Source organism: Camarhynchus parvulus, chromosome 11 (assembly GCF_901933205.1).
Source record: "Camarhynchus parvulus chromosome 11, STF_HiC, whole genome shotgun sequence".
In the NCBI taxonomy this organism is placed as follows: Eukaryota; Metazoa; Chordata; class Aves; order Passeriformes; family Thraupidae; genus Camarhynchus; species Camarhynchus parvulus.
The window spans coordinates 7,703,650-7,726,815 of record NC_044581.1 but is presented as its reverse complement, the minus strand read 5'-3'; the positions used below and the strand labels follow the sequence as shown (position 1 = coordinate 7,726,815).

Here is a 23,166-nt window from a genome sequence, read left to right as displayed (position 1 = left end):
CTCTTCACAGGATAGCAAAGGCCCAGCATTGCATGGGAAGAGCTTTTCCAGGGGTGGGAATGGCAGAACCTGCATGCAAGGGCTGGTCTTCCCCTTCCCTGGCCCTGGCTGAAGGAGACAGCACAGGACAGCAGCCACAGAAGGCAGCCAGGCAAGACAAGGAAGATCCTCTGGATGCCCTGGCACAGGGTAGAAGAGAAGAAAAGAACTGGAGCAGAACTCTTGTCCCACATCTCTCCAGCTCCCTCCAGGCTCACAGGGGAACACACCACTGGAGACTGCAACTCAACCAAGCGAGATTTATTTACAGAGTAGCTGTACAGAGCCAGCAGAGACACAACCCCACTTCCTTCAGAGGCTTTCTCCTTTTCCCTTCCACAGAACGGTTCCCATCACCACCAGGAGAGAGCCAGGGCCCAGCATTTGTGACTCCAGTAGTTGACCCTTAAGAGGGAACAGAGCTGAAGCAGCAGACCCGTATTTGAGCCCCACCAGCCCCCACCTGTCCTGGCCTCCTGCAGGGCAGCAGAGCACAGGGACTCAGGAGCAGGCACTGGCCTGTGTTCTGAGAAATAGGATCATCCTGCTCTCAGCATGAGAGATTCCTCTGGTGCCTTGTTTCTGCTCCCACAGAAGGACGGCAGGTCTTCTCACCAGGCCCAGGAAAACCCATTGCTCCAAGGAATGTGAGCAGAAGGGCAGACATCATCCCATCCCCACACCATCAAACAGCCAGCCCCAGGACAGGATGTGGGCAGGCTCCAGGACTGCAGCCTTCCTGCCCTTAGCTCCAGCGTGGTGCTGATTGATCCAAGCTCTGAGCAACTACAGGCGCAGCCGCTTGATATCCTCGCTGCGGAAGTCGATGCGCAGAGCCAGCACCTGCCGCACCTCGGCCGGAGTCAGGCGCCACGTGAGGGGACCCGAGTTTGGACCCCAGTAATCCAGAATCTCTGTCACCTGGAAAAACAGGGGAGCTGTAGGAGATGGCTCAGCACAGACTGTCCTCAGAGGTAAGTTTGAACTCAAGCACCATCAGACACAGGGAAACTTCTCCAGGTTCTCCACACCCTGTGGGTGTGATGACATCTGGATGAACTGAGTAAAGCCCACGTGCAGTGCAGTGGTGTTCCCACAGTCCCCCAGTAGAAGCAGACCAAGTGCAGCTCACCCTTTCCAGGTTGAGGATGGTGGCCATTTGGGAAAGACGGGCAAACTTGTCACGGATAGTCCAGGTGGTGACTGTGGTGAGATAGGCTATGAGGGACCTCAGCTCCTTATCGAACTGCAGACCACCAAGCTGTGGGCAGAGGGAGATCTGTTAACTTTCCAGGCAGACCATAGGGTTGTGCCAAGACACCAGTTAAATCACAGGGATGCAGGGGGGAGTCTCTGAGCAGGCAGGTCCCAGTTAAACCATTTATTGCAGGTTTAAGGGGGGTCTAAACATAAACCACTTAAAACCCAGTCCCCTTATTGGTGCCAGCTCTTCTCAGACCCATCACCAAACCCACTTTGTCCCTGTGGGTGCTGATGTAAAGGCATCCCTGAGCTGGTCACTGGTGGTTGGAGAGTTTCTTATAGAGTAATATTTGAGGGTAGAGGGTAGTATTTGCATCTGCCCTGCCCCATCCTTTACTGAGGGTTTGCAGTCAAGACAGACTAAGTGGCAGAGGAATGTTTTGCTTACCCTGCTGAAGGTAGATTTGAGCAGCACTTTCTCCAGCTCAATAGCTATGAGACTGGTCATAAGACCAGTGAGAGTATCATAAATCACTGGAGACAGTCCAGCCTGGAAGCAGAAACCTGTGTCATTCTTGTCAGAAAAAACTGAGCAGAGGTCCCTAAAGCCCAAGGCTAGGAGAGCTTACAAATAAGGACTTGCAGGCTTGGCAAGCGGGGAGCAGCACAGAAGTGATCCAAGTACGTGGGGCCTGCAAGCAAGCTTTGAGAATTGCAGGAGAAGGAGGTGACTGCATCCCTAAGAGCCTTGCAAGGCACTGGAGGACACCTCTGCTTGCCGAGCAAGGGAGGAGCTGGAGGATGCCACGTGGAGGTCTGGCCAAAGCTTGGCAGGCTGCCACCTCCTCCTCTCACCTTGAACTCTGTCATCTGCTGTTCCAGATTGACGATGAACTGCTGGACCCAGGGATCATTGGCCTCATAGTCACTGAACTCCTCCTGACAGTGAAATGCAGAAAGGCATTGTTTACAGAAATGCAGAAAGGCATGCATTTTCAGGCCACATTGTTTATGTGGCCTGAAGTAAACCACTGCCAACGGTCCAGAGGACAGGAAGGGAGGTCCCTCCTGGAGCAGCACTTCATCCTTTCTGCTCCTCTGTAGCTAAATGTCCCTTTCCAGGCTCGGCTGCAGAGCAAGATCTGGGTATTTTACTGGTGCTCTGTGCCAAGGAAACAGATAACTGAGGGGAAGGAAACAGAGGTTGCTCTGACTGTGCTGCTGAGCAGAAGACAGAGTGCTCAAGTACAGCCGGAAGCAGAGAGCACTGAGCCTCACCTCCTCGATGTTGTGGGAGACAGAGAGGAATAAGTTGATCCACGGCTTCACCTGCGGTTTGATGGCTGTGCTGTTGAGCTCATTGAGACCTTCCTGAGCAAGACAGCAAGAAGAAAGGACAGTGAGGCACAAAATCCTTACAAAACAGGCTGTCTTGATGCTGCTTCCCAGCTTGGGAAACTGTCCCACAGACTTGCACAGGAAATTGCACCCAGAAGGCTCAGATCCCACACTCTTCCTGTGCCGGAAGGCTCTGAGGACACTATGACAAGAAGCGCAGGAAGGATGTTGGCCCAGAAGCTGCTGTTGTGCTGACTTGGAGTGTGGTCTGAAGGGCTTGTGCTTGCCCACCCCATCCCACACAGCTGCAGATTTCCTGGCAGGAGCGAGGCACCTGGGGTAGGTAAAAATGCAAACTCCATTTTTTCACTCAGCACCAGCCAGGGTGCTGTGACTGAACTCAACTGATGCCTCCCACCTCCATTGCAGCTTAGCTCAGTAGGAGAATCTAAAAGGAAGATAAAAGCTGTAACTACAGTTAGTTCCCTGAATTAATCATAACCCCAGCACATGCCATCTCCCCTGAGCAGCAGGCTGTCAGCAAAGCCATTCTGTCCCCTGTGATGAGAGCTCTTAAAGCCCTCTCCTGCCAAGCTACCCCTCTTTGGCTCAGCAAGGTGTCACAAAAGCTCACTCAGTATGAAACTGTGTTGGTTCCGATTCTGACTGGCATTTGATAGAAGATTTTAACTAAAACTGGCATTTCTGAGAAGGTCCTGCTGGCAATTGTCCTTTTCTGAGGCAAATTCAGCGTGTGTGTGACTCAGGCAGCATAGGAACTTCCTCCTCAGCCTCTTCATTGCTTTGCAGCCACTTTAAAAACCACACTAGAGTCAGATTGGAGAGTTTTACTCCTTACTGATAAGCTCTTTGGTTTTAATACTGACCACAGTCCCCAGGAGGGTTTGCTGGCAGTGCTGAACTGAAGGCATCTGCCTGCGCTGAACTGCAAAGCCAAACAAAAAATAATCTGACCCCTCCGTGAAGTACAAAGGCAAACCTAGTTAAAAATATTCTCCTTTGCTTGGTTTCTTTCCACATGAGCTACTAGGTCTTCCTGCTTCTCTCCCTGCCAGAGAGCAGTGACATTTTAGGACAGCAGGCCCCGCATGACACAGGAGACTGGATTTAGCCATGCTGTGGGCTATTTGCATTTGGGAAAGAAGGAGAAACCTGAGAAAAGGGCAGCTCTTCTCTACCAACAGCCTGTCTTCAGCATTACTTAGTGAGGCTGTGGACAACTTCACAATGTGCTGTGCCACGAGGGAGAATGGAGGAGATGGAAATGCTATTAATATTTCTTTTCCTGAAAATGCTGAACCAACTGCAAGCCCATGCTGAGTGAAGACAAATGAAGCAACATTTCTTCTGGCTCTGCAGCTGCTTCCAGTGCTTTTTATGCAGCTGCCAGCTGGTGTGGCTGTGTAAATGGGCTGGGGCTGTTTCCATGCCTCAAAGCTGACTGATTTGCTCCCTCCTGCACCCTACCCAGCACTCCTGGAGTCAGACTTGGCCTGGCCCTAGGCTGAAGTGATTCCTGCCAGAGTTCTCCCTGAAGACACCAGCAGCCAGTGTTGGAAGCCAGCAGTAATTTGGAGAGACTCACCTGCAGTAGGTCACGGAATTTGTTGGAGACAGCAGCCATGTCCGAGAGGCAGCTCTCAATCTTGGCCTGTGCCTGCTCACCCCCGAATCCTTGGCTAAGTAGTTTGCTGCAGTCACTCTGCAGGAAAGAGATCCATGAGCAAGCTGCAAATTAATAACCTGGGCAGTTTTTATTCCTTTGTGTTGCTGAGCTCTGGCTGCCCACCAGCATGTGGGACAGGACAGGAGCCCAACTCTTGCTCCTGCAAAGGCTGCTGGCTCCAGCAGAGGGGAGAAAGGACAGCAAGAAAAGAAGCCAGAAGCTATCTAGCTCAGTATTAGAGAACTGCAGACTCTCCATGATGCACAGGTTATTCCTGCACCAGGTCAGTCAGGCTGGAGGAACTGGTATTTCTGGCTGCTACCATCAGCCAGAAATTGCTCTGCCAGCTTAAAATTCCTTCCCTAAGGCTGGAGGGCAAAGACCTCAGGAACTCGGGCATATCAAAGTCCAGATGGTTTACTTGACCCCTGCCTCCACCAAGGGAGGATATTACAAATTTGATTGAGGAAAAACCAGTAAAGAATACAGACTGCACCTCCAAAGTCTTTTTTAGGGTCATGATGTTTTCACTGCAGACTTCCACATTGTTTAAGGTCACCTGAAAAAAAAAACAAAACAAACCCAAGCTGGATTAAATGGAATTTCCCAGCACCTCACCCCCAAATCCACACATTTAATCCATGCCCTGCTAACAGTACAGACTGAAATGCAAGTACTTAAGGGACAGAGTTGCTACGGTGAGATCAAAGCACTGTAGGTTCACTGAGCTGCAAGAAGCTAAATTCCAGCAACAGAGCACATGTGCTGAACCCCCAGCTAGTACAGAGTTCAAGACAGTTTACTGGTTTTCCTCATCATCCTTCTACACCAGAAGAGCCACCAAACCCACCAGAAAGGACTGCTTGGCCTCGTCCGTGCTTTCAATGCCTTTAGTGTCGAACTTGCCCTGCTGCAGGCTGCTGTGCATGATGTTCACAGCACTGGTCACCCCTCTCTGGAAGTCCTGGAAGGTCGTGGCTGGGAAGCCCTGCTTCAGCTTGTTGTACAGAACCTCCCTATAGGTAAGCAGAACACACCAGGGTTTAGAGCAAGCAAAAAGAAAATTGTGCTCTGTGCCTGGGGACAGCATTCTGTCTGAGATCTGACCTGAACAAGGCAGTGGAACTTCAAAGGGGAAAAAATGCTGGCAAATATCTCCTGATAGCATCAGAATGCTGAAAGAAAAACACAGTCACCCAGTTTCTGAGCTTTCCTGAATGTCCTGCCTGCAGCTGCCTGCTGTCTTCAGACACAGCTCCTCACTCCCACAATGGAATGAAAAATAGCAGGACAATTTCTGCAGTCTCACCCAGGTTTGAGTCATTAAGTAACCCAGAGAACAACTGGGGGTGACCATGTACCCTCAAGCAGGGTAGTACCCTAATGTTACAAGGCAACTCCATCTCATAAGGATTTTGGGCCATCAGGTTCTTTTCTCTGTTTGTCCTACAGGTGGATTACCACTACTGTGAGAAAAGATGCCCAGATCCAGCCTCCCACATCTGCCACTGCTTCCTACAAGGATCTTCCATGGAGATGACAAGCCAGACGTTCAAAGGCAAAGAACACAAGGAAGACCATCTGCCAGCAACCACTGTTTGCAGAATGTGAGGTGGAGGCCCATTACAATGAACCTGGTGTGTTTTCATTACCTGAAGTCAGACTCCAGCTCGGTGGTGGAGTGGTTGATCATAGCACAGAGACAGTCTATGCTGGAGCTGGACAGAGCACGCCCAATGCACTTCTTCACTATATAAAACACATCATCCACCATGCTGGAGGTGAGCTGGCCCTTCTCATAGCTGTCCATGGCAACAGCCTGCAAAGAAAGCTCTCTCAGCACCCTGAACTCTCTGAGCAACACTGCCCCAGCAGTGCTGAGACCAAACTGCCCATCTGCCCACCTCCCCCTGAGTGGAACTGCACCCTGTGTGGTGGCACCACTCAGACTAGGCTGCAGTAGCCCATGGACCTGGAAGATACCTGTGGCATGTCTAAAGTCAAAGTTCAGAAACAACCACTTGCTTTTCAAGGCCAGGGGAAACAAAAGACTTTCCCAACAACTGCAGATTTGCCATGTATGCATATCCCTCCCTTGGGATGCTCACCAGAGGACTGAGGAGCACACACAGAAAAGCATCTAAGAGGTTTTCTCCCACCTTGTTCACAGTCTCCCTCATGAAGTACTCCTCCATGGTGATGTAGTAGCCAATGAGCTCTTGCATGGTGCAGCTCAGCAGACAGTTGTTGAGGAGCTTGTCCAGGTATTTTTGATGCTCTGTGGAACAAAAGAGAGATCCATCAGCAGGAACCCAGGTCCAGGAGGCAGTTCCACTGAGTCCTGTTGCTGCTTGTCCCATGGGACTCAACAGACACACACCTGCCAAGCCTAGCCTAAAACAAATCACAAGCCTCAGCTGTGGAGCTGAAATTGCAGAGCTGGATTTTGCAGGTGACTAAAGTGATTTCAAGAACTCTACAGAGTACCAAAACCTTGAGCCTTTTTTTTTGTGGTCTCCACCTTTAGGATTTGTGCCTGCAGTGACCAAATGATTCTTCCTCTCTTTGGGGACTTTACTTTGTTATAATCTACAATCATTCTTAATGTTAGTTTTCCTGTTAGAGGGAACAACGAGTGCTGAAAAGAGATTTGGAAAGCCTAGGCTACACAATAATCTTCCACAGAGCGCTCCCAAAGTGTCTTTGCAGAGCCTGTGTCACTCTGCTCTGCCACTAACTCAGGTATATCTCAATTTCTGGCTTTGATAACCAGAGCCTATGAGCATTGGTACTCAAGGTGTTACCTTGTTTTACCTCCTCCGAGGCCATGGCATCTCCCACCTCAAAATCAGCTATTATTCGTCTCTTGACGAACCTCAGGTAGAGCTCACTGCGGGCATTCATCAGAGTGACTTCTGTTAAAATAGGGTCAAGCTCCCTGGAAGAAATAGCAAGAATCAAGACAGCAAGACTACAAAAGGAGAGGCACAAATTTAATTCAGTTAAGCAGTGTGTTCTCTGTTCCCTTACTGAGATCAGTACTGCCCCTTTCCATCTGTGCCGTTGAGTGGCAAAGCTCAGCAGAATAACTGGTATGTGCAAAGCATGCACACACACAATCAAAATACCTCCTGGGGGAGATTCTGGGGGATATCTCTACAATTGTTTTTTCCTCTCAAACTCTATTCCAAGATTTAGCAACACTCCCCCTCTTTTTCCTCATATATCTGAGGACATCCACGTTGAAACTGCAAGGACTGCAAGACTCAAAGCAACCCGATGTAATTTCAAAATGAGGCCCTGTTTTGAGTGGGAGGTTTGACTAGAGATCTTCATCAGTCCTTCCCTACCTCAGTTTTGCTACAATTCCATGAGCCCTGTGTAGCCAGTGTTAGAAATGCCTGGTCCCTGCCATCTCCATGTATGTGTTTTTGTGCACAGACTCATGTGTTTCTCTGCAGATGATGAAGAATCTGTTTAAGTTCAACAGCTCAGGAAATGTGAGATAAAAAAAGCATGTTACAATGCAGAACACAGTGTGCAGATCAGAGATGGCTGAAAAAAAGAAAGACTGACACATCAGATGTTTTTATCAGTGTGCACAAAAGAATTTTACAAATCCTGCTGGAAGCCTCATGGTGCACAAGTGGGAGAAGGAAATATCACCTTTATTTTACAGATGCAAAATAAAAAAATCAGAAAACTGGGATGCATGCAGAGTTACTCAGAGCAAATCGTAAGCAAATATTACTGCTGAAATATTAATTATGCAGGCTCACAGACAGATCTTTCTTGAGGAACCTGTTTTCTTTCAAGGCATGTTTCTAAGTCAGGCAGTCCCAGAAGGGCTGGGTGCACTTTCAAATGGCCTTGCTTAAGGGTTATGTAAATATTTACGATAAGAAGAAAAAGAGGGAGATTGAAAGCACTGCAGTTTGTTGTCAAGAAACTGATGGTATGGAGCTGCTGCAGCAGCAATACAGATAAGGTAAGATCCAAAGATTAATCCTGTTTCTGTCATAAATTACCTGTCAAGACAGCTGCTCTGTTTTGTGGGCTCCAAGGGCTGTACTCTGGCCATGGAAGGGCAGTGGGCACAGGCAGTTAAAATCTCAGTCCTTCATGTGCAGTGATATCGACAACCCTCCAGGAATGCTTAGAGCCAAGGCTTAGAATTAATGACTAAGCAAAATAAAGCCCCACTACAGAAGCTTCCTTTACAGAAGGGCAGTGAAGGGCACCTAACAATTGGATTTTTAAATTTAATACCCACAAAGCTTCTGGAAGAGTGGAAGAGTTATCTAAATGCTAAGCAGTGTTAATAACAAGTCAAGAGTGAAAGGTTAGAGAGCATAAAGAGTTTTTCTTTGTACCTTGGTTCAATCTTCTCTGCAGAAGAACTTCTCATCATGCTATTCTGGACTTGCTGGAACTGCAATCACAAAAGAAAGGGAGTCTTTGCTGATGATTTGTAATCTCTGAGGGTAATAGGAATGCTTTGGAGGAAGCACTGCCAGAGAAGAGAATCACATAAGTTCACTTCCTCCTCCTCCAAGGCAGAGCTCATCCCTCCAGGAAGGGTGGTGGGATGGGACTTGACCAGAGGCCCTCAGGTATGTGACCACGAGACAGTAACAGCAGCCCTGCATCTAGGCAGGAACAAGAGAGTGGGGAAGGTGTACTGAAAGCACCCTACAGATCTGCACAGCAAAGAGTGCCCAGGGTGCATTTACCATGCTCCAAATGAATCCTTCTCTGCTTCAGAAAGCAGTTACAGTCTGACCCCTTCAGCTATCAGGGTAAATAAGGAGTAGAGCAAGGATTCTCTCAATACACAAGGTCAAGCTCTGCTGCCTCTATGGCAGTGGGAGCCCCACAGAGCTGGATGGAGGGCACAGCTGGCTGCATGAGGCAGCCTCACACTGCTCTCACCTGCCTGTGATAGTCCCTCTCCTTGATGAACTTGTCCACCACCTTCTCCACCTGCCGGTCACACTCCACCTGCAGGTGCTTGATGAGGGTGTAGAGCCTCCCTGGCCCGTAGTAGGTCTCCACAATGGGCTGGTGGGTCTCCACAATGCAAGCAATCCCTGCAGGGAGGGGACAGACACTCAACCAGCACTTCCCAGAGCACAGCAGAGCTACTCAGGTCCACAGACCAGACCTAAAAAAGGATCATTCACTCCACAGATAAGAGTACAGATCTCCTGGAGCAGAAGCCATCTCTCTGTCCTTAAAGAGAACTCCTGCCATGCCCTGTGTGCCAGCTGTCCTTCAGCCCAGCAAGATACAAGGTTTGAAGCTTCCCCAGGACGAAGCACACAAACTAAATCTGGCAGGGGGCACAACTGCCACCCAAATGCAGTCCCAGCTTTTAGCATCTGCAAGGCTACAGGGAAAAATCAGCCCAGAGATGGCTCTTGGGCACACACTTGCTGCAGAGAGCAAGCATTAGCAAAGGCAAGAACTCCTTGGAGGAAAAGCTCATCTCCAAGGAAGTATCTCTACAATATTGCCTTCTTATCAAAAACACTCTACTCCAAAAGTTAGCAATGCTCCCCCTGCTTTTAACACTACTGGCAAGAAAGCTCTACTGGTGCCAGGCTGGGAGAGTAACTTGGCAGGGGTGCAGCCTGGAACTAGAGCAGATTTAATAGAGAAGGTGGTTAATCACCATGGGATCTCAAGTACTGTCTGTGGCATTCCCACAGAGCATTCATATTCCTGTCTCTGCTTTCAAGTTCCCATGGTGCTTCTTGAAGAGCCAGGCCTGGAGGCACCAACAGCTGCTCATCCCTAAGGGATCTGATTTGTTTGTCTGGAGAGCTGCAAGTCTGAAGAAACCTCCAGGGAATATCCATTTGTTTTGAGGATGCAGAGAACAGGAAGAGTCTGATTCCTGGGGGAAGCCAATAAATCCTTTGCAAATGCACTTTGTGCCTGTACAAGATGTACACAGGAAAACTTGCTTATTGTGATGCCCTCTCCTGGTTAGAATAAATCCTACTAGCTGTGTCCCTGTCCCTCGAGTGAGACACCTGTAGCTCAAAGGAGAACGAGGCATTTTATGAACTGAAATTGAAAGCATTTAAATTGATGGACAGTCTCATCATGGACTATTTGCAATCATCAGGAAGGAGGAAAGGAAGATTACCTTCAAAGAGGAGTGTCAGGGTGTCTGCAAAGATGACAGCAGCTCGACGGTCACTCATGTCTGTCCCCATCACCAGCTGCAGGTTCTCTTCTGCTTTGTTGGCCACCTGCATGCCAACAGGACCCGTCAGCTGAGCACCCAAAGGTAGTCTTCAACTCACAGGTCCTCTATCCTTGCCCTAGAGAGCTTTCATTGGCCTTCCCAATGCAAGAGCTATTGCTGTTGCTCCTCCTTTGAACAGGGATCCTGTCCTCTCGTGGAAAACTCAAGGCTCAAGGAAAGGCAGAAGCTTGCTCTTCTCTTTCCAGGTTCATTGGGTAATTTTTAAGCAAGTGCACAGAGCGAGACACAGACATCAGAAAGCCCATCCCAGCATGCAAATGCAGGCACAGATATGAACTAAGGCCAGTGCTATTTTTTAAGGTGAACAAGCCACTGCCAAAATCTCCTTCCACAACATCAGTTGACAGAGACTGGGTTTTGCTTTCCCCTGGGTGTCACAGAGCCTGTTACCTGCTTGCAGAGGTACTCAGAGAACTTGCTCAGCCCCTCTTCATGTAAGCCTAGCAGAGGAAAGATCTTGAAGAACCGTTCCACCTGGGGCAGGTCTCCCTGCTTCATAGCTGTGTCAAATTTCTCTGTAACAATTGTCTTCAGACGCTGCTCTGCATCCTGCAGGAGTTTCAGGTTGGCATCAATTATTCCCCCTGGCAAAAAGGACAGAAAAGAAAGGGAAAAGTGTCAGCACACTGTTAGTATTGTATCAAGGGCTACTTTTTTTCCCCAGGAGAGAGACCAGCACTGTGCAGCCCCAAGCTGAGAAGGCAGAAGACACACTGGAATTCCTCTGCAGGCACAGACAGACAGGTTGGTGCGTGATGTAATGTTGTGATTTTGCATGAAGGATGACAACACATCCACTGGGATTCTCCTCTTAGGAATCTACCAATTTACCCCCTCATTTCCAGTTGCTCTGCTTGGTAGCACACTGTGACACAAGAACAATTCCTGACAGAGCCTTCTCCATCACTTCTTCTGGCCTGAACATTTTGTCCTTTTGTCCTTTGCTTAGTTAGTACCTGAAATACTATTACAGCTGTGTGCCAGGAACTTCCTTTTCAATTAATGATAATTCTGGTGTAATAACAGTTCAAAAACCTTCACCCCTAAGTCAGTTTATAAAATACTAAGATCTCTGGCCAGCATTAGATTTTCTGCTTTGTCTGTTGGGCTGAGGTAACCCATGGGAAATGAGCAGCCTCTAGATATCCATTGGAGAGGTGACTCATCAGCATCTCCTCACAAACAGTGCTTACCCTCCTTGCCCTGACGACTGAGCTCAATCACTGACTTGTCCAGAGACAGATAGCGATGGATGTGAGCTGCTGCTTGTTCATAGTCTTCATTTCTCAGGGCTGTCTGAACTCCATCCATGCAGAACTTCAGGTCAAGGATGTCATCAGCTCTCTGAATGGCCTGATAGAGTCGGGTCTGAAAGAAAGGCAACCAGTAATGCTTCCAGCTGTGGGATGGACAGGGAGAGGGAGCTCTCAGAAGAAAGTGTGAGGGAAAAAGAGACTGAAGCAATATTTCTGTATACAGCAGAACTGCTACGTAAGCAAAAATCCCACACTACTTAAAAAGTGCTAAGAGCAGTGGCTCCACAGGATGAACAGCAAATGTCAAAACTGAGGCTGAACTTGGAGGCCACAGTTCTCTGTAACAAACAGGCAGAGACCAGAGAGGACACCACACATTATCTGTCTGATCTGAGCAGTTGTGTCAAATGCTGGCATTGACACCCCTCAGCCTGTCCCCAGACAAGGAACAGAACAGCCCAGATTCCTGACCTGGCTTGGGTGACAATCTCCACTGTCCTCAGCACTGTGTAGCTGCCAAGATTGCTAGTCACCCTGTTCAGGGTATTCTACCAGGAGCTGCATGGACAGAAGGGGATGCTGGAGAACCAGCCAATATATGGAGGAGCATCCCTGGAAGTGTTCAAGGCCAGGCTGGATGGGGCTCTGAGCAGCCTGGTCTAGTGAAAGGTGTCCATGTCAACTGCAGGAGAGTTGGGAATGAGAGGAGCTTTAAGGACCCTTCCAGCCCAAACCATTCTATGATTCTACCAGTCTTATACCATGCAGTACCCAGGAGCCCAGAAGGACACAGCTAAAATCAAAACCACAGCAGTTTCCAGCCCCACCAACGGCAGGGCACATCTGGTGTGCTGTGAGCACAGAACACACAAACACAGAACACAGCAGCCCTGCCTCTAAGCAGGAACAAGACAGTGGGGAAGGTGTACTGAAAGCACCCTACAGACCTGCACAGCCAGGAGTGGTGACAAGCCCCAGCCCCCTCAGCCCAGCTACCTTGGCGAGGTCGAGCTGCCGGACCTTGCTGCTGACGTTCTCGGCCAGGTTGCAGGTGAAGGTGACCATCCCTGCCAGCTGCTGGGCATCCCCCTCGATCAGCTGCAGGCTGGGGCTGAAACACACAGAGCTGAGCGTGAGAGGCACTCATGAACTACCTGGGTGCTGTGCAAAGAGCATGGCTCTTCCTCCAGGAACAACTGGAAGGAGGGGTTGGAACACTAACCCCATGCGATGAAGGGCAACCATCTTATTCTCTATAGTGCTTTGCTGCTCCAGGAGGGCATCCAGCTCTTCCTGCACGACTTTCTGAAAAAATTAAAAAAAAAGGATGAAGGAGGTGTTGTGTGACTTCAGCTCTCCTCCAGACCAGCAATTTATCACAGATGCCACATCCAAGCCAAGGACACAAGGCATTAGTGCTTCCAAGAGCTCATATGACAAATAAATCTTTTCTGAGATCTCTTTAATCCTCTAAATCTTTATGATTTTTCTATTTGAAAGCATCGGTTTTGGAATCCTCATCACACCGCTTTTAAGTCAGATAACCCACAAACTCCTCCCCTGGCCGGGCTTCCAGTGCAGGAGATCCCAGAATCTCCAGGCTGCTCGCGATTCAGGGATCCGTGGAGCCGACACCGACCCAGGGGCGGCTAAGTCCGTACCAAACATCTCTAGAGAGTACGCAGCAATGAGGGCACAGCGACAGCGAGCTTTTCGGGGCCCCGCTGCCTCCCATGCCCGGCCCGACATACCTCCTCCTCACACAGCCGGCTGTAGGCGGCCTCCAGGTCCGCCAGATCGGTCAGCGACTGGATCCGCTCCATGGACAGGGCGGAGGCGGCGGGGCCGCCGCTCTCCCCCGGCGGCGCCTTCGGCCCCGGCGCCGTGGCCGCCGCCATCTTGGCACACAGCTGACGCGGTCGATACCGCCGTGAGGCCCGGCGGGACCGTCAAAGGCGGTGCCTGAGCCTCGGTACCGCTCGGCTCCGCTCGGGAGAGAGGAAAGCTAACGCTCCTGCAGGTCTCCATGCTAGAAGTAGGCTGAGGGTTTTCTTGGGGGGGGTTCCTGGTGCAGGCGGCAGCTGCCATTGCGCCGCGACCATTCAGGCACCGCATTGGACAGCCTCACTCGCCACACGGCGCGCGCGCGCGCCGGACACGTGGAAAGCCCCATGGAGAAGGCGCGGGAGGGCAGCGCGCAGGCGCGGCGCTGATGGCGGAGGAGGCCGGCGGTGCGCCCGCCTAGGCCGGAGCAGCATCCGCCGCCATCCGCACGGTGAGCGCAGCTCTGCCCGCCCGGCGGCGGCTCCGCGCCAGGGACGGGCTCCTGGTTTGTGGAGGGGGAGCGTCGCGGACCCCTCGGGGTCTGGGCCGGGTGAGGGCGGCCGGACCGGGCAGTGAGCTGTGGCCGGTTCCCGGGGCGAGCGCGGGGAGGTGCCGGCTCCGTGCCCTGCCGAGGTCTTGGCCCGGCCCGGGGCGGCCGGTTGGTGCTGGGGTTCCCTCCCGCCTCAGCCTCGGGGTGAGGAGTCGGCCCCGGGCAGCTGCGGGTGGCTGCACTCGTGTTCATTGAAACGGCGGCGGCAGAGATGTGTAACGGCGCGGGGATCCCGGAGGGCTCCCTCGTTGTGTTTGGTTCCTGAAAAGCGAAAGGCGAGACTAATTAGCAGTAATTACTGGAAGTCCTACTCAGCCGCCCGGCAGTAAGGAGTTCAGCTGGCACTCGGCACCCGGGACACCTTGGGAGAGCTTTTTGCGCTAATAAATACCGAATAGCGAGGTGGCAGTCGGGCTCTGCTGTAAAGTGATCCGTGCACACATGGGAGGGCAGCGGTTCTCTCTGCTGCATGAAAGGCTTTGCTTTTGAGAAGTTTATTATTTTGTGTTACTTGTTGCAGAATTACCAGAGCTACGATAAGCTGAAGCGCATCCGTTGCCAACATGTTTCTGTACAACCTAACGCTGCAGCGTGCCACAGGCATTAGCTTTGCCATCCATGGCAATTTCTCAGGTAATTTTCTCCTCCCTCTACATGACTTGGCCTGAGGGTTTTTGGGTACCGGTTTGCTTTGGTGCCTCTGGGGGTTTTTTGCTGGTACATTATCATTTGTTCTTGAGTGTTACTTGAGCTGTGGTAGCTTGTGGATAGATTGAGGGAAGTGTGGCTTGATTATTTGTCAGTCTGGTTCATCTATAGAGTTAGTTTAATATCCTGACCAATTTTCTGATGTGTTAAAAGATGTTCAAATAATGGTGGTACATGGTACATAATGTGGTGAATAAATTTCTTTGAGTTTCTCCATGGTAGTCCTAAAATTGGCATTTGGAAGTTCACCCTTCTTCCCTCGTAGCACTTGTTGAAGTTGTGTGTTGTGTCTTCTGTTGCTGACTTGTGCTCGTGTTTTGGTTTCTTCAGGAACCAAACAACAAGAAATTGTTGTTTCCCGGGGTAAGATCCTGGAGTTACTGCGCCCTGACCCCAACACAGGGAAGGTTCACACGCTGCTGACCGTGGAGGTGTTTGGGGTCATCCGCTCCCTCATGGCCTTCAGGCTGACAGGGGGCACCAAGGACTACATCGTGGTGGGCAGCGACTCGGGGCGCATCGTCATCCTGGAGTACCAGCCCTCCAAGAACGTCTTTGAGAAGATCCACCAGGAAACCTTTGGCAAGAGTGGCTGTCGCAGGATCGTTCCAGGCCAGTACTTGGCTGTGGACCCAAAGGGCCGTGCTGTCATGATTAGTAAGTCCCTCTGTCAGCTTCTGTTCTTAATGTTTTTATTTTCTGTCTTGTGGATGTTTTATTTTGGAGCGAGTTTCTGCCAGGTATAATTGGAATTATAATTGTTTTAGGCTGTGAGCTGTGTCAAGGAGAACACAGGCATTCACAATTGTTCCTCGATGCTGGTGGAATTGCACAAATAAATTGTAATGTTGAACCAAAACAAGTTGGAAAGAGACCAATTTGTTTAGCAGTGCGCAGAGCCCTGAGGTGTGGTGTGTGGGAGAGAGGATGGGATTGCAGGTGTCAGTGCTACAGTCAGTTGCCACGGCCTGAAATGATGTTCTGGGTTCATGTCTCTTCTCTGAGATGTCTTGTGGAGACAGCCAGATGCATTTCTGATCAGGCTTCACAGGCAGAAGGACACTTGGGAGAATTTTTTTGCTAAGATTTTGCACAAAGTGTATGGAACTTTCTCGGTTTGTTGAAGGCAGCTCTGTGAAGTGCTGATGGGGGTTTACCAGTATACTGTGAATAGGAATAAATAATAATTCTTTTCTAACGTGTCTGGTTTTCCTGGGTGAGAAAGTAGCACAGTCACAGTTGTGCCATTCATGTTGATATTTGAGTGGTGTTTTTTATGTTGTGGATGTTGTATGTCAGGCACGGATACATTTTCTTAGTAAAATATTTCTGGGGAAAAGTTGTCATACCAACTGGCTTTAAATAGCAGAACATCTGGATGCTTCTTTCCATTTGTCTTTGCTTCCTTGCAGTCTGTCATCACTTGTGTGGCAAAAAGAGCAAGTAGATCTGCCTCAAGCCACTGTAGTTGGAATATTGGGCCAGGTGAATGTAGCTCAAAGGGTCAGGCTTTGCCTTTAAAGGGCTGAAATTGTCATTTTGTGCTTGCAATCTGAAAGATTTACAATGAGACATTTGAGGTTAATTGGTGGCCCAGAGATAACCAGTGGTGAACTTCAGCTGAAGTAATGCTGATGTTCTCTTGCCAAGTTACAGCTCAGTTTTGGGCTGCAGGTAGGGTGAGATTTGATTATCAAGGAATGGGCTTCATGTGCTGTTGTCCTTTGCTGCAGGTGCCATTGAAAAGCAGAAGCTGGTGTATATCCTGAACAGAGATGCTGCTGCTCGACTCACCATCTCCTCCCCACTGGAAGCCCACAAGGCCAATACCTTGGTCTACCACGTGGTGGGAGTTGATGTGGGGTTTGAAAACCCAATGTTTGCTTGTCTGGAAATGGATTATGAGGTGAGAAGAACTTCATCTCCCTTTGCTGTATTTTGACCTTTGCTGTTCCTATTCTGTTCTTCATCTGTCACTGGGGAGCACTGGCTGCTTCTGCTGTCATTTTTTACAGGCTTACTGGCTTTTTGTCTTGCCTTCAGCCAGAATGGGCAAGTCTCTTCTGTCATGGTGATTGATTCTTTTTGCTTTTCAGCTGAAAATATGCCTGTTTTCTTGGTCTGAACTTCTCTTGTGCAGCTTCTAGCAAGTCTTTTGGCCCCCATTCTGTTGTTACTCAAAACTGTTTCCCAACACATCAGCTTTGCTCCTCCTTTTAATCCTTTTTTTCAAAGACACCTTGATGTGTTCTGTTTTAGGAAGCGGACAATGATCCAACAGGTGAAGCTGCAGCCAACACACAGCAGACATTGACATTTTATGAATTGGACTTGGGTTTGAACCATGTTGTCAGGAAATACAGTGAGCCCCTGGAAGAGCATGGCAACTTCCTCATAACAGGTACCACCCACAGAGTTGTTTTTGCATGGGTCTGCTTTGTTCCCATGGAAACCACAGTCAATACTCTTTATATCTTAGGAATTGTTTCAATTGTAGTCTGAGCCATTAGTATAAATTAATTAATTGACCTTGTAGTCAGGTAATGAGGGGTTGTTCACATGGAAATACACAAGTATTCATAGAAGCAGCTGCTGTTTCAGAGTGCTCCTGTAATTAGCTGGTAGCAGTGCAAAAGGACTTAGTTAAAGTGTAGATGCTGTTTTACTCTCTTTAATGGGATTCCCTCTGCTAAAGGCAGTAGATAAATCCGTGGACTAAAAGCTCACTTGGAGGGGTTGGATGCAAAGCCAATACAACACCTTCAGCCAGAGAAAACAGCTGCAGGTTCCTCTCCAAGCACAAAAGGTGCTGAGCTTGGAGAGCATCTTCGTATGCTTCCCCTGTTGCATCTGCTGTAGGCAGCTGAGAGACAGACACCAAGTATTGTGCTGAATGTTTGAAGATATGATTTGTTACACTGAGATCACCAAGTATGGTTTTAGAAATGCTTCTATTAACTAAAGATGTTGGTCCATCTGATGGATTTTTCTAGAAGCAAACATGCCAGAAACCCAAATGTTGTGTTTTATTTGACAAGTTGCTAGTGTGGTATTTTGGGTGTGTCATGGCTTTCTAGACAAGGATAAGCCAGGAAGGATAAAACTTACACAATTTGTCAGAAACTGCATCCTTCCAGATCCCTGGTTCCATCTGCCCTGTTCTCATGGTGGCACAGGCAGCTGTACTCAGCCTTTTGTCTTTTCAATAAGAACAGATTCATATATGCAGGGTGATGGAGAGTGTTGGAAATGATGTTACTTTAAAGAAAACCAAATGTTCTGCAGGCAGCCAGTCAGATCTGTGGTAAAGGCTTTTCTCCTAATAATTTTCTTTCAGTTCCTGGTGGTTCTGATGGCCCCAGCGGGGTGCTGATCTGTTCTGAAAATTATATTACTTACAAAAACTTCGGTGACCAGCCTGATATCAGATGCCCAATTCCCAGGAGACGGGTGAGCCTTTTATAAGATTATGAATGCTTGGAATTTTGCCTTTCAAGGTTAAGGGCACCAGAAAGGTTTTAAAGAAAAAAAGTAGTTAAAAACATGTTGGCTTATCTGCCTCACTGGCTGTGTGTGTTATCTGGGAGGGAGGATGGAGGTGGGCATAGCCTGAAGTGATGAGTGTGGTTCATGTCTCTTCTCTGAGATTTACACTGGAGATACTCCAAAGTCTCTGATCAGGCACCACTGTCAGTGCATGATACTTGAGATGCTGAACAGTGGCAGTTGTAGCTGCAGGTGAAATCAACATCTATTCTGTTGCATCTGAGGCTGCTTCCTCTGCCTTTGGTATTAGGAATGCAGTGCTTTGAATACTTGCCAAAGTGCTCAAAACCAGCTGTGTGTTGGTTGCAGCCCTTTCCTCTGTTTTCGGCTTTGATATGTGAGAGTTGCCTGGAGAGGAAAGTAGAACGATGAGGGATGATGCTTGGGCACAGTGTCCTACAGCTGTATTTCCTTCTGGAGCAGAGATGTACCCAGGGTGACTACAGGTGTAACAAAGGGATGTGCTTTGTGTTAAAAACTTCTTACATACTGTGAGCTCTTAAGGCACCTGTGAAATGGAAATACTTCAGTCAGTGAAATCACCTCTGTGCTTGTCAGGTAATTCCACCAATGACCTCCACTGTCTTTCCTGACAGAATGACTTGGATGACCCAGAGAGGGGTATGATCTTTGTCTGCTCTGCTACACATAAGACCAAGTCCATGTTCTTCTTCCTGGCCCAGACAGAGCAGGGAGACATCTTCAAAATTACTTTGGAGACTGATGAAGACATGGTAAGCATCACATGGATGCAGAAGCTTTAACTGAGGGGAGTTCTTAGTCAGTTACATTCTCTAAGGTGATACATTTTTACTGTTGTGAGTTTAACTGTGTAAGGGAACGTGCTTTTTGTGATTTGTAGAAGGGTTAACACTGGTCAGCACTGTGGGTATTACTCATAAAGAGACACGGTGCAAGGTTTGCAAAATCCTCTGAGGATTAAACTGCAGTCACTTGAACATACTTAAAATCTTCTAGAGGTGGTCTTTTTTTAAAAGATGTAAACTGTGGTCCATGAACCTCCTGGAGAGTATTTCAGTAACTTATTCTATGGAACTTAGCTTCCCTGGATTTCAGCAAGTACCCTCTAGTCTCTTCATTGGGTGTTTACACGCTGCAATCAATTTTTTTGCAAGATTAGGTAGTTAACTTGGCACAGCTGGTCTGTGAGTTGAAATAACAGGCTTGCAGTGGCTTGCTGCTGCTTGTTTTAGTATTGTCTGAAAAGTTCTCTGCTGCAGTGTGATCAGTTGGGCTTTTTGAGTAAATGTTGCATGTTAATTTACTCCATCTAAACATGTCGTATTTGGTACAGGGGATGATTGTGTAGCAGGCACCAAGCCTGCCAGAGTTCAAGGAGTGTTTGGACAATGATCTCAGACATATGGTGTGATTTTTGGGGTTGATCTCTGCAGAGTCAGGAGTTGGACTTGATAATCCTTGTTGGTCCCTTCCAACTCAGAATACTCTGTGATTCTGTGATGTTCAAGTGCCTGAAGATTGTTCTTGGATGTTTCACCAACAGCTGTCGTGACCATTTAGAAATTTGCTCAGGACAGTTGTTTTTCTAATGCTGGAGAACTGGTGGTGTTCAGTGAAGCAAATTTCTTTTCTCTTAGGTAGCTTGCTATTTTTACAGCTTTTGTTTTCCAAATTGACTCAGTGTTACAAAAGGCAGAAAGTCTTGGAATAAAACAGACAGCCTGGCTTATGTGTTCAAATAGTCTGTTGGATTTTGTTATTTATAACCTGGTGCCCCAAACTACTGATGCGCTAAGCCTGGCCTGCTCTTGTTAATTTCTTTGGAGAAGATAGCTCGGCAGATGTTTGTTATTAAATCATACATGGAGTTCCAGTACTTTAGCATCACAGTCACATCTTCATCTGCTTTCAGGTAACAGAGATTCGACTGAAGTACTTTGACACTGTTCCTGTTGCTGCTGCCATGTGTGTGCTGAAAACAGGATTTCTCTTTGTGGCATCTGAATTTGGAAATCAGTGAGTAAACAATTTGATGTAGGTGTTTTTCCCCTGAAACAGAGTGGTTCTGTTCAGGCCTGCAGACTGACCCTTGAACTTACTGTGCATAGAAAGGCAACACCTCTGATTTAATGGGTAACTTAGTGCTTTGTTCAGAGGGCTTGAGAAGAACAGTTGGATTAGACTATGAATGGGGGAATTTTCTTGTTTGAACTCAGATTAAATGATGAAGTGCAGAGAACAAAAGGCTATTTGCTGTTGCAGCAGATTTTGGAAAAATTGAGCACTTGCTGTTTGTGTAGGGTTCATCACATATCAGATTAATTATCTTTTCAATTAGTTTGATAGTTTTGAATTTTTATGTGTATGGCCCACTCAGAAGTAAATAGGATTTCTTATTAGTAGTTGTGTTCCTTTTCTTACTAGATGTATACTTGAGGGCTTTCTCTTAATTCATGTTTGGACTTCTAAATACTCTAAAGGATCATTCACACCTTTGAAGATAAGCTTAACTGTGTCTGAGGGAGGGATTCACAGAAATGGAGATTTTCCTGACTGTATCTGCAGTCAGCCACCTGAGGGAGCCCCAGCCAGTTTGCTGGACTGAATCTGAATTGAGGAAGCCATATTCGAGCTTTATTAAAACCAGGAAGTAACTCAGTCTGTCTTTCTGTGGGATTTTTGGGTAGGTTTTTCTTTTTTTTTTTTTTTTTTTTTTTTTTTTGGGGGGGGATGGTTTTTTGTTTTTGGGTTTTTTTGTTTTTTTTTTTTTTTTATCTCTGAAGTTTTATTTGTTGTGTTATTTGGGCTCATAAATTGGAATGGGGAATGTGGTTAAAAACATTATGATTTAAAAGGTGAGAATATTCCAATAAAATAGACAAATGTGGAGATGAAGTCCTAGCCATTGGCCTTGCTTTTGGCCTTAGCTGTCAGTTGCTGCTTTGGCTTAAACACAAGAATATCTAAAAGGCTCAAGGGTAAACAAAATACTGAAACTCTGGGATACCTTGCCAGTGCCAGCTGCAAATGTGAAGGGCTGAAGCTGGGAGGTTGTGAGGGGGCGTTTCTTGTTTATGGGTTTTGGGGCTTTTTCTTTTTTTTTTTGTAAGCCTATTATTTTTTTTTTTTAATATTTTGTAACCCAGAAGACAATCCTTAAAACCAGATATTAATAACTGAATAATATAGGGTTAGATTTCTTAATTCCCCACTACCTGAATATCTGGTCAAGCCTTACTTAAAGAAGGCTACATGAGCTTGCTCTGAACATGCTGACACACTTTTTTCTGTTTCAAGTTACTTGTACCAGATAGCTCACCTGGGAGATGATGATGAGGAGCCAGAATTTTCCTCTGCCATGCCTCTTGAGGAAGGAGACACATTCTTTTTCCAGCCTCGACCTCTGAAGAACCTGGTGCTGGTGGATGAGTTGGACAGTTTGTCTCCTATTCTGTGTTGTCAGGTATGTTGCCATCAGCAAGTTCCTGTCTACCACATGTGTAAGTGGAGTCACCAGCTAAGCTATTCCAGGTTTCCAGAAATACTGCCCCAGGTAAAGACTCATAGAGAGGCAAATCTGCAGAGTTCTCAGACAGCTGCCTGAGATTGGTACCTGGCCTGGTAGATTTGATTCCTGTGGCAGTAAATATATATCTGAACACCAGGTGTCAGCCAGTGATTCTGTGATGCTTCTCTGTTGACCATCAGACCAGCTGTTTGCAAAGAGTTTCGGTAAAAATTAACATTCAGGGCAGCAGCTGGAACACCCCATGGCATCTCCACAGCTTTTGGTGTTTGAAAAAACATTCTTAAAGCAGTAGTGTGATTATATATATATAGTTTTATTTTCTTGTTCCATGGATGTTGTTTTGACACTTTTTCTCCACACAGATAGCAGATTTGGCCAATGAAGACACACCCCAGTTGTATGTGGCTTGTGGTCGGGGGCCCAGGTCATCCCTGAGGGTTTTAAGACATGGACTTGAGGTAAGACATCCAGCACTTCAGAAGAAAAATCTGAGATGAGGGCAGTGTGAGGAAATCCTTGAAACAAAGTTGCTGAAATGAGGGGATTCTCCTTTAGCTCTAGTCTGGAGGGCTACTTTCTCTTGCTTCTTGAGGAATAGAAGGGTTGTATTGTTTATTCTTACAGTCTCAAAAGCTTTTTGTTTACTTGACTTCAACAAAACCTGCATTTTGTTTCTTCTGATACTTGAGTGTATTGAGCTGGAACATTCCTGGTGTCTGCCAGCTGCTGCTGCTCTCTTCTGGGGGTGGATGACCTTGTTTTGAAGCTGATCATCCAGAGCAATAATGTTGCCATATCATTTCTGACCATATTTTGCCCTGCAGCACATCTGGCATGGGCTGAGAGCATCAGAATTGGGAATTGTTAGCTTTTCTGCCCAGTTGTGGGAAAGCTTAAAAACTGCTCGTGGTTTGATTGCTTACTCTAGTAAAGTCTAAACATCTGTTTGCAAAAGAACCTTCTTCCTGTTTACTCTTAGGTATCTGAAATGGCTGTCTCAGAGCTGCCTGGTAACCCCAATGCTGTATGGACTGTGAGGAGACATGTTGAAGGTATGCAGTATTTTCCTGAAGCACAGAGTGGTCATAATGTTTTTGTGTGTGTTTTGTTTGTTGTTGTTTTCTGGTTTTCTGTCCAAGGAGATAGGAATGGTGCTGCATGATGCTTGTGTGCCAACCTCAGAAATTGTGGTTTGAGTCAGCAGCCACCTGCTTATCTTAAAAAGCC

General features: G+C 47.6%; 2 protein-coding genes and 2 non-coding genes across 4 annotated transcripts in view; 3 read left to right on the top strand and 1 right to left on the bottom strand.

The window, feature by feature from the left end:
* Positions 1-292: 292 nt before the first annotated feature.
* Positions 293-13,700, bottom strand: COG4 (component of oligomeric golgi complex 4). Its single transcript, XM_030956033.1, has 19 exons — positions 13,552-13,700; positions 13,023-13,105; positions 12,797-12,911; positions 11,738-11,912; positions 10,935-11,128; positions 10,422-10,527; positions 9,200-9,357; positions 8,641-8,699; positions 7,072-7,205; positions 6,427-6,545; positions 5,920-6,086; positions 5,118-5,283; positions 4,764-4,826; positions 4,187-4,303; positions 2,521-2,613; positions 2,098-2,181; positions 1,691-1,792; positions 1,172-1,300; positions 293-960 (listed from the first exon to the last, which is right to left on the bottom strand). The coding sequence occupies exons 1-19, from the start codon at positions 13,696-13,698 to the stop codon at positions 826-828; spliced, it is 2,346 nt and encodes a 781-aa protein (XP_030811893.1). The 5' UTR covers positions 13,699-13,700; the 3' UTR covers positions 293-825.
* A 236-nt stretch (positions 13,701-13,936) lies between these two features.
* The window catches only part of SF3B3 (splicing factor 3b subunit 3), a 29,062-nt gene continuing 19,832 nt past the window's right edge, over positions 13,937-23,166 (top strand). Inside the window, exons 1-11 of the mRNA XM_030955849.1 lie at positions 13,937-14,075; positions 14,695-14,807; positions 15,213-15,539; positions 16,616-16,788; positions 17,142-17,283; positions 18,220-18,332; positions 19,025-19,162; positions 20,323-20,426; positions 21,708-21,873; positions 22,302-22,397; positions 22,919-22,991. Of these exons, the coding sequence (XP_030811709.1) occupies positions 14,738-14,807; positions 15,213-15,539; positions 16,616-16,788; positions 17,142-17,283; positions 18,220-18,332; positions 19,025-19,162; positions 20,323-20,426; positions 21,708-21,873; positions 22,302-22,397; positions 22,919-22,991 (1,402 nt within the window). The 5' untranslated portion in view covers positions 13,937-14,075; positions 14,695-14,737. The remainder of the gene's footprint in view (positions 14,076-14,694; positions 14,808-15,212; positions 15,540-16,615; positions 16,789-17,141; positions 17,284-18,219; positions 18,333-19,024; positions 19,163-20,322; positions 20,427-21,707; positions 21,874-22,301; positions 22,398-22,918; positions 22,992-23,166) is intronic.
* LOC115908086 lies at positions 15,847-15,928 on the top strand. Its single transcript, XR_004061090.1, has one exon. It is a non-coding gene; the product is annotated as a small nucleolar RNA SNORD111 (small nucleolar RNA).
* On the top strand, positions 18,488-18,567 carry LOC115908089. The gene has a single exon (XR_004061093.1). It is a non-coding gene; the product is annotated as a small nucleolar RNA SNORD111 (small nucleolar RNA).

Coding starts and splice junctions, on each gene's coding strand:
- COG4 (XM_030956033.1), bottom strand. CDS start 13,698: ATGGCGGCGGCCACGGCGCCGGGGCCGAAGGCGCCGCCGGGGGAGAGC. Junction 8,700..9,199: donor AGAGGGACTATCACAGGCAG/GTGAGAGCAGTG, acceptor TTGTGATTGCAG/TTCCAGCAAGTCCAGAATAG. Junction 4,304..4,763: donor CCCTAAAAAAGACTTTGGAG/GTGCAGTCTGTA, acceptor TCTTTCCTGCAG/AGTGACTGCAGCAAACTACT.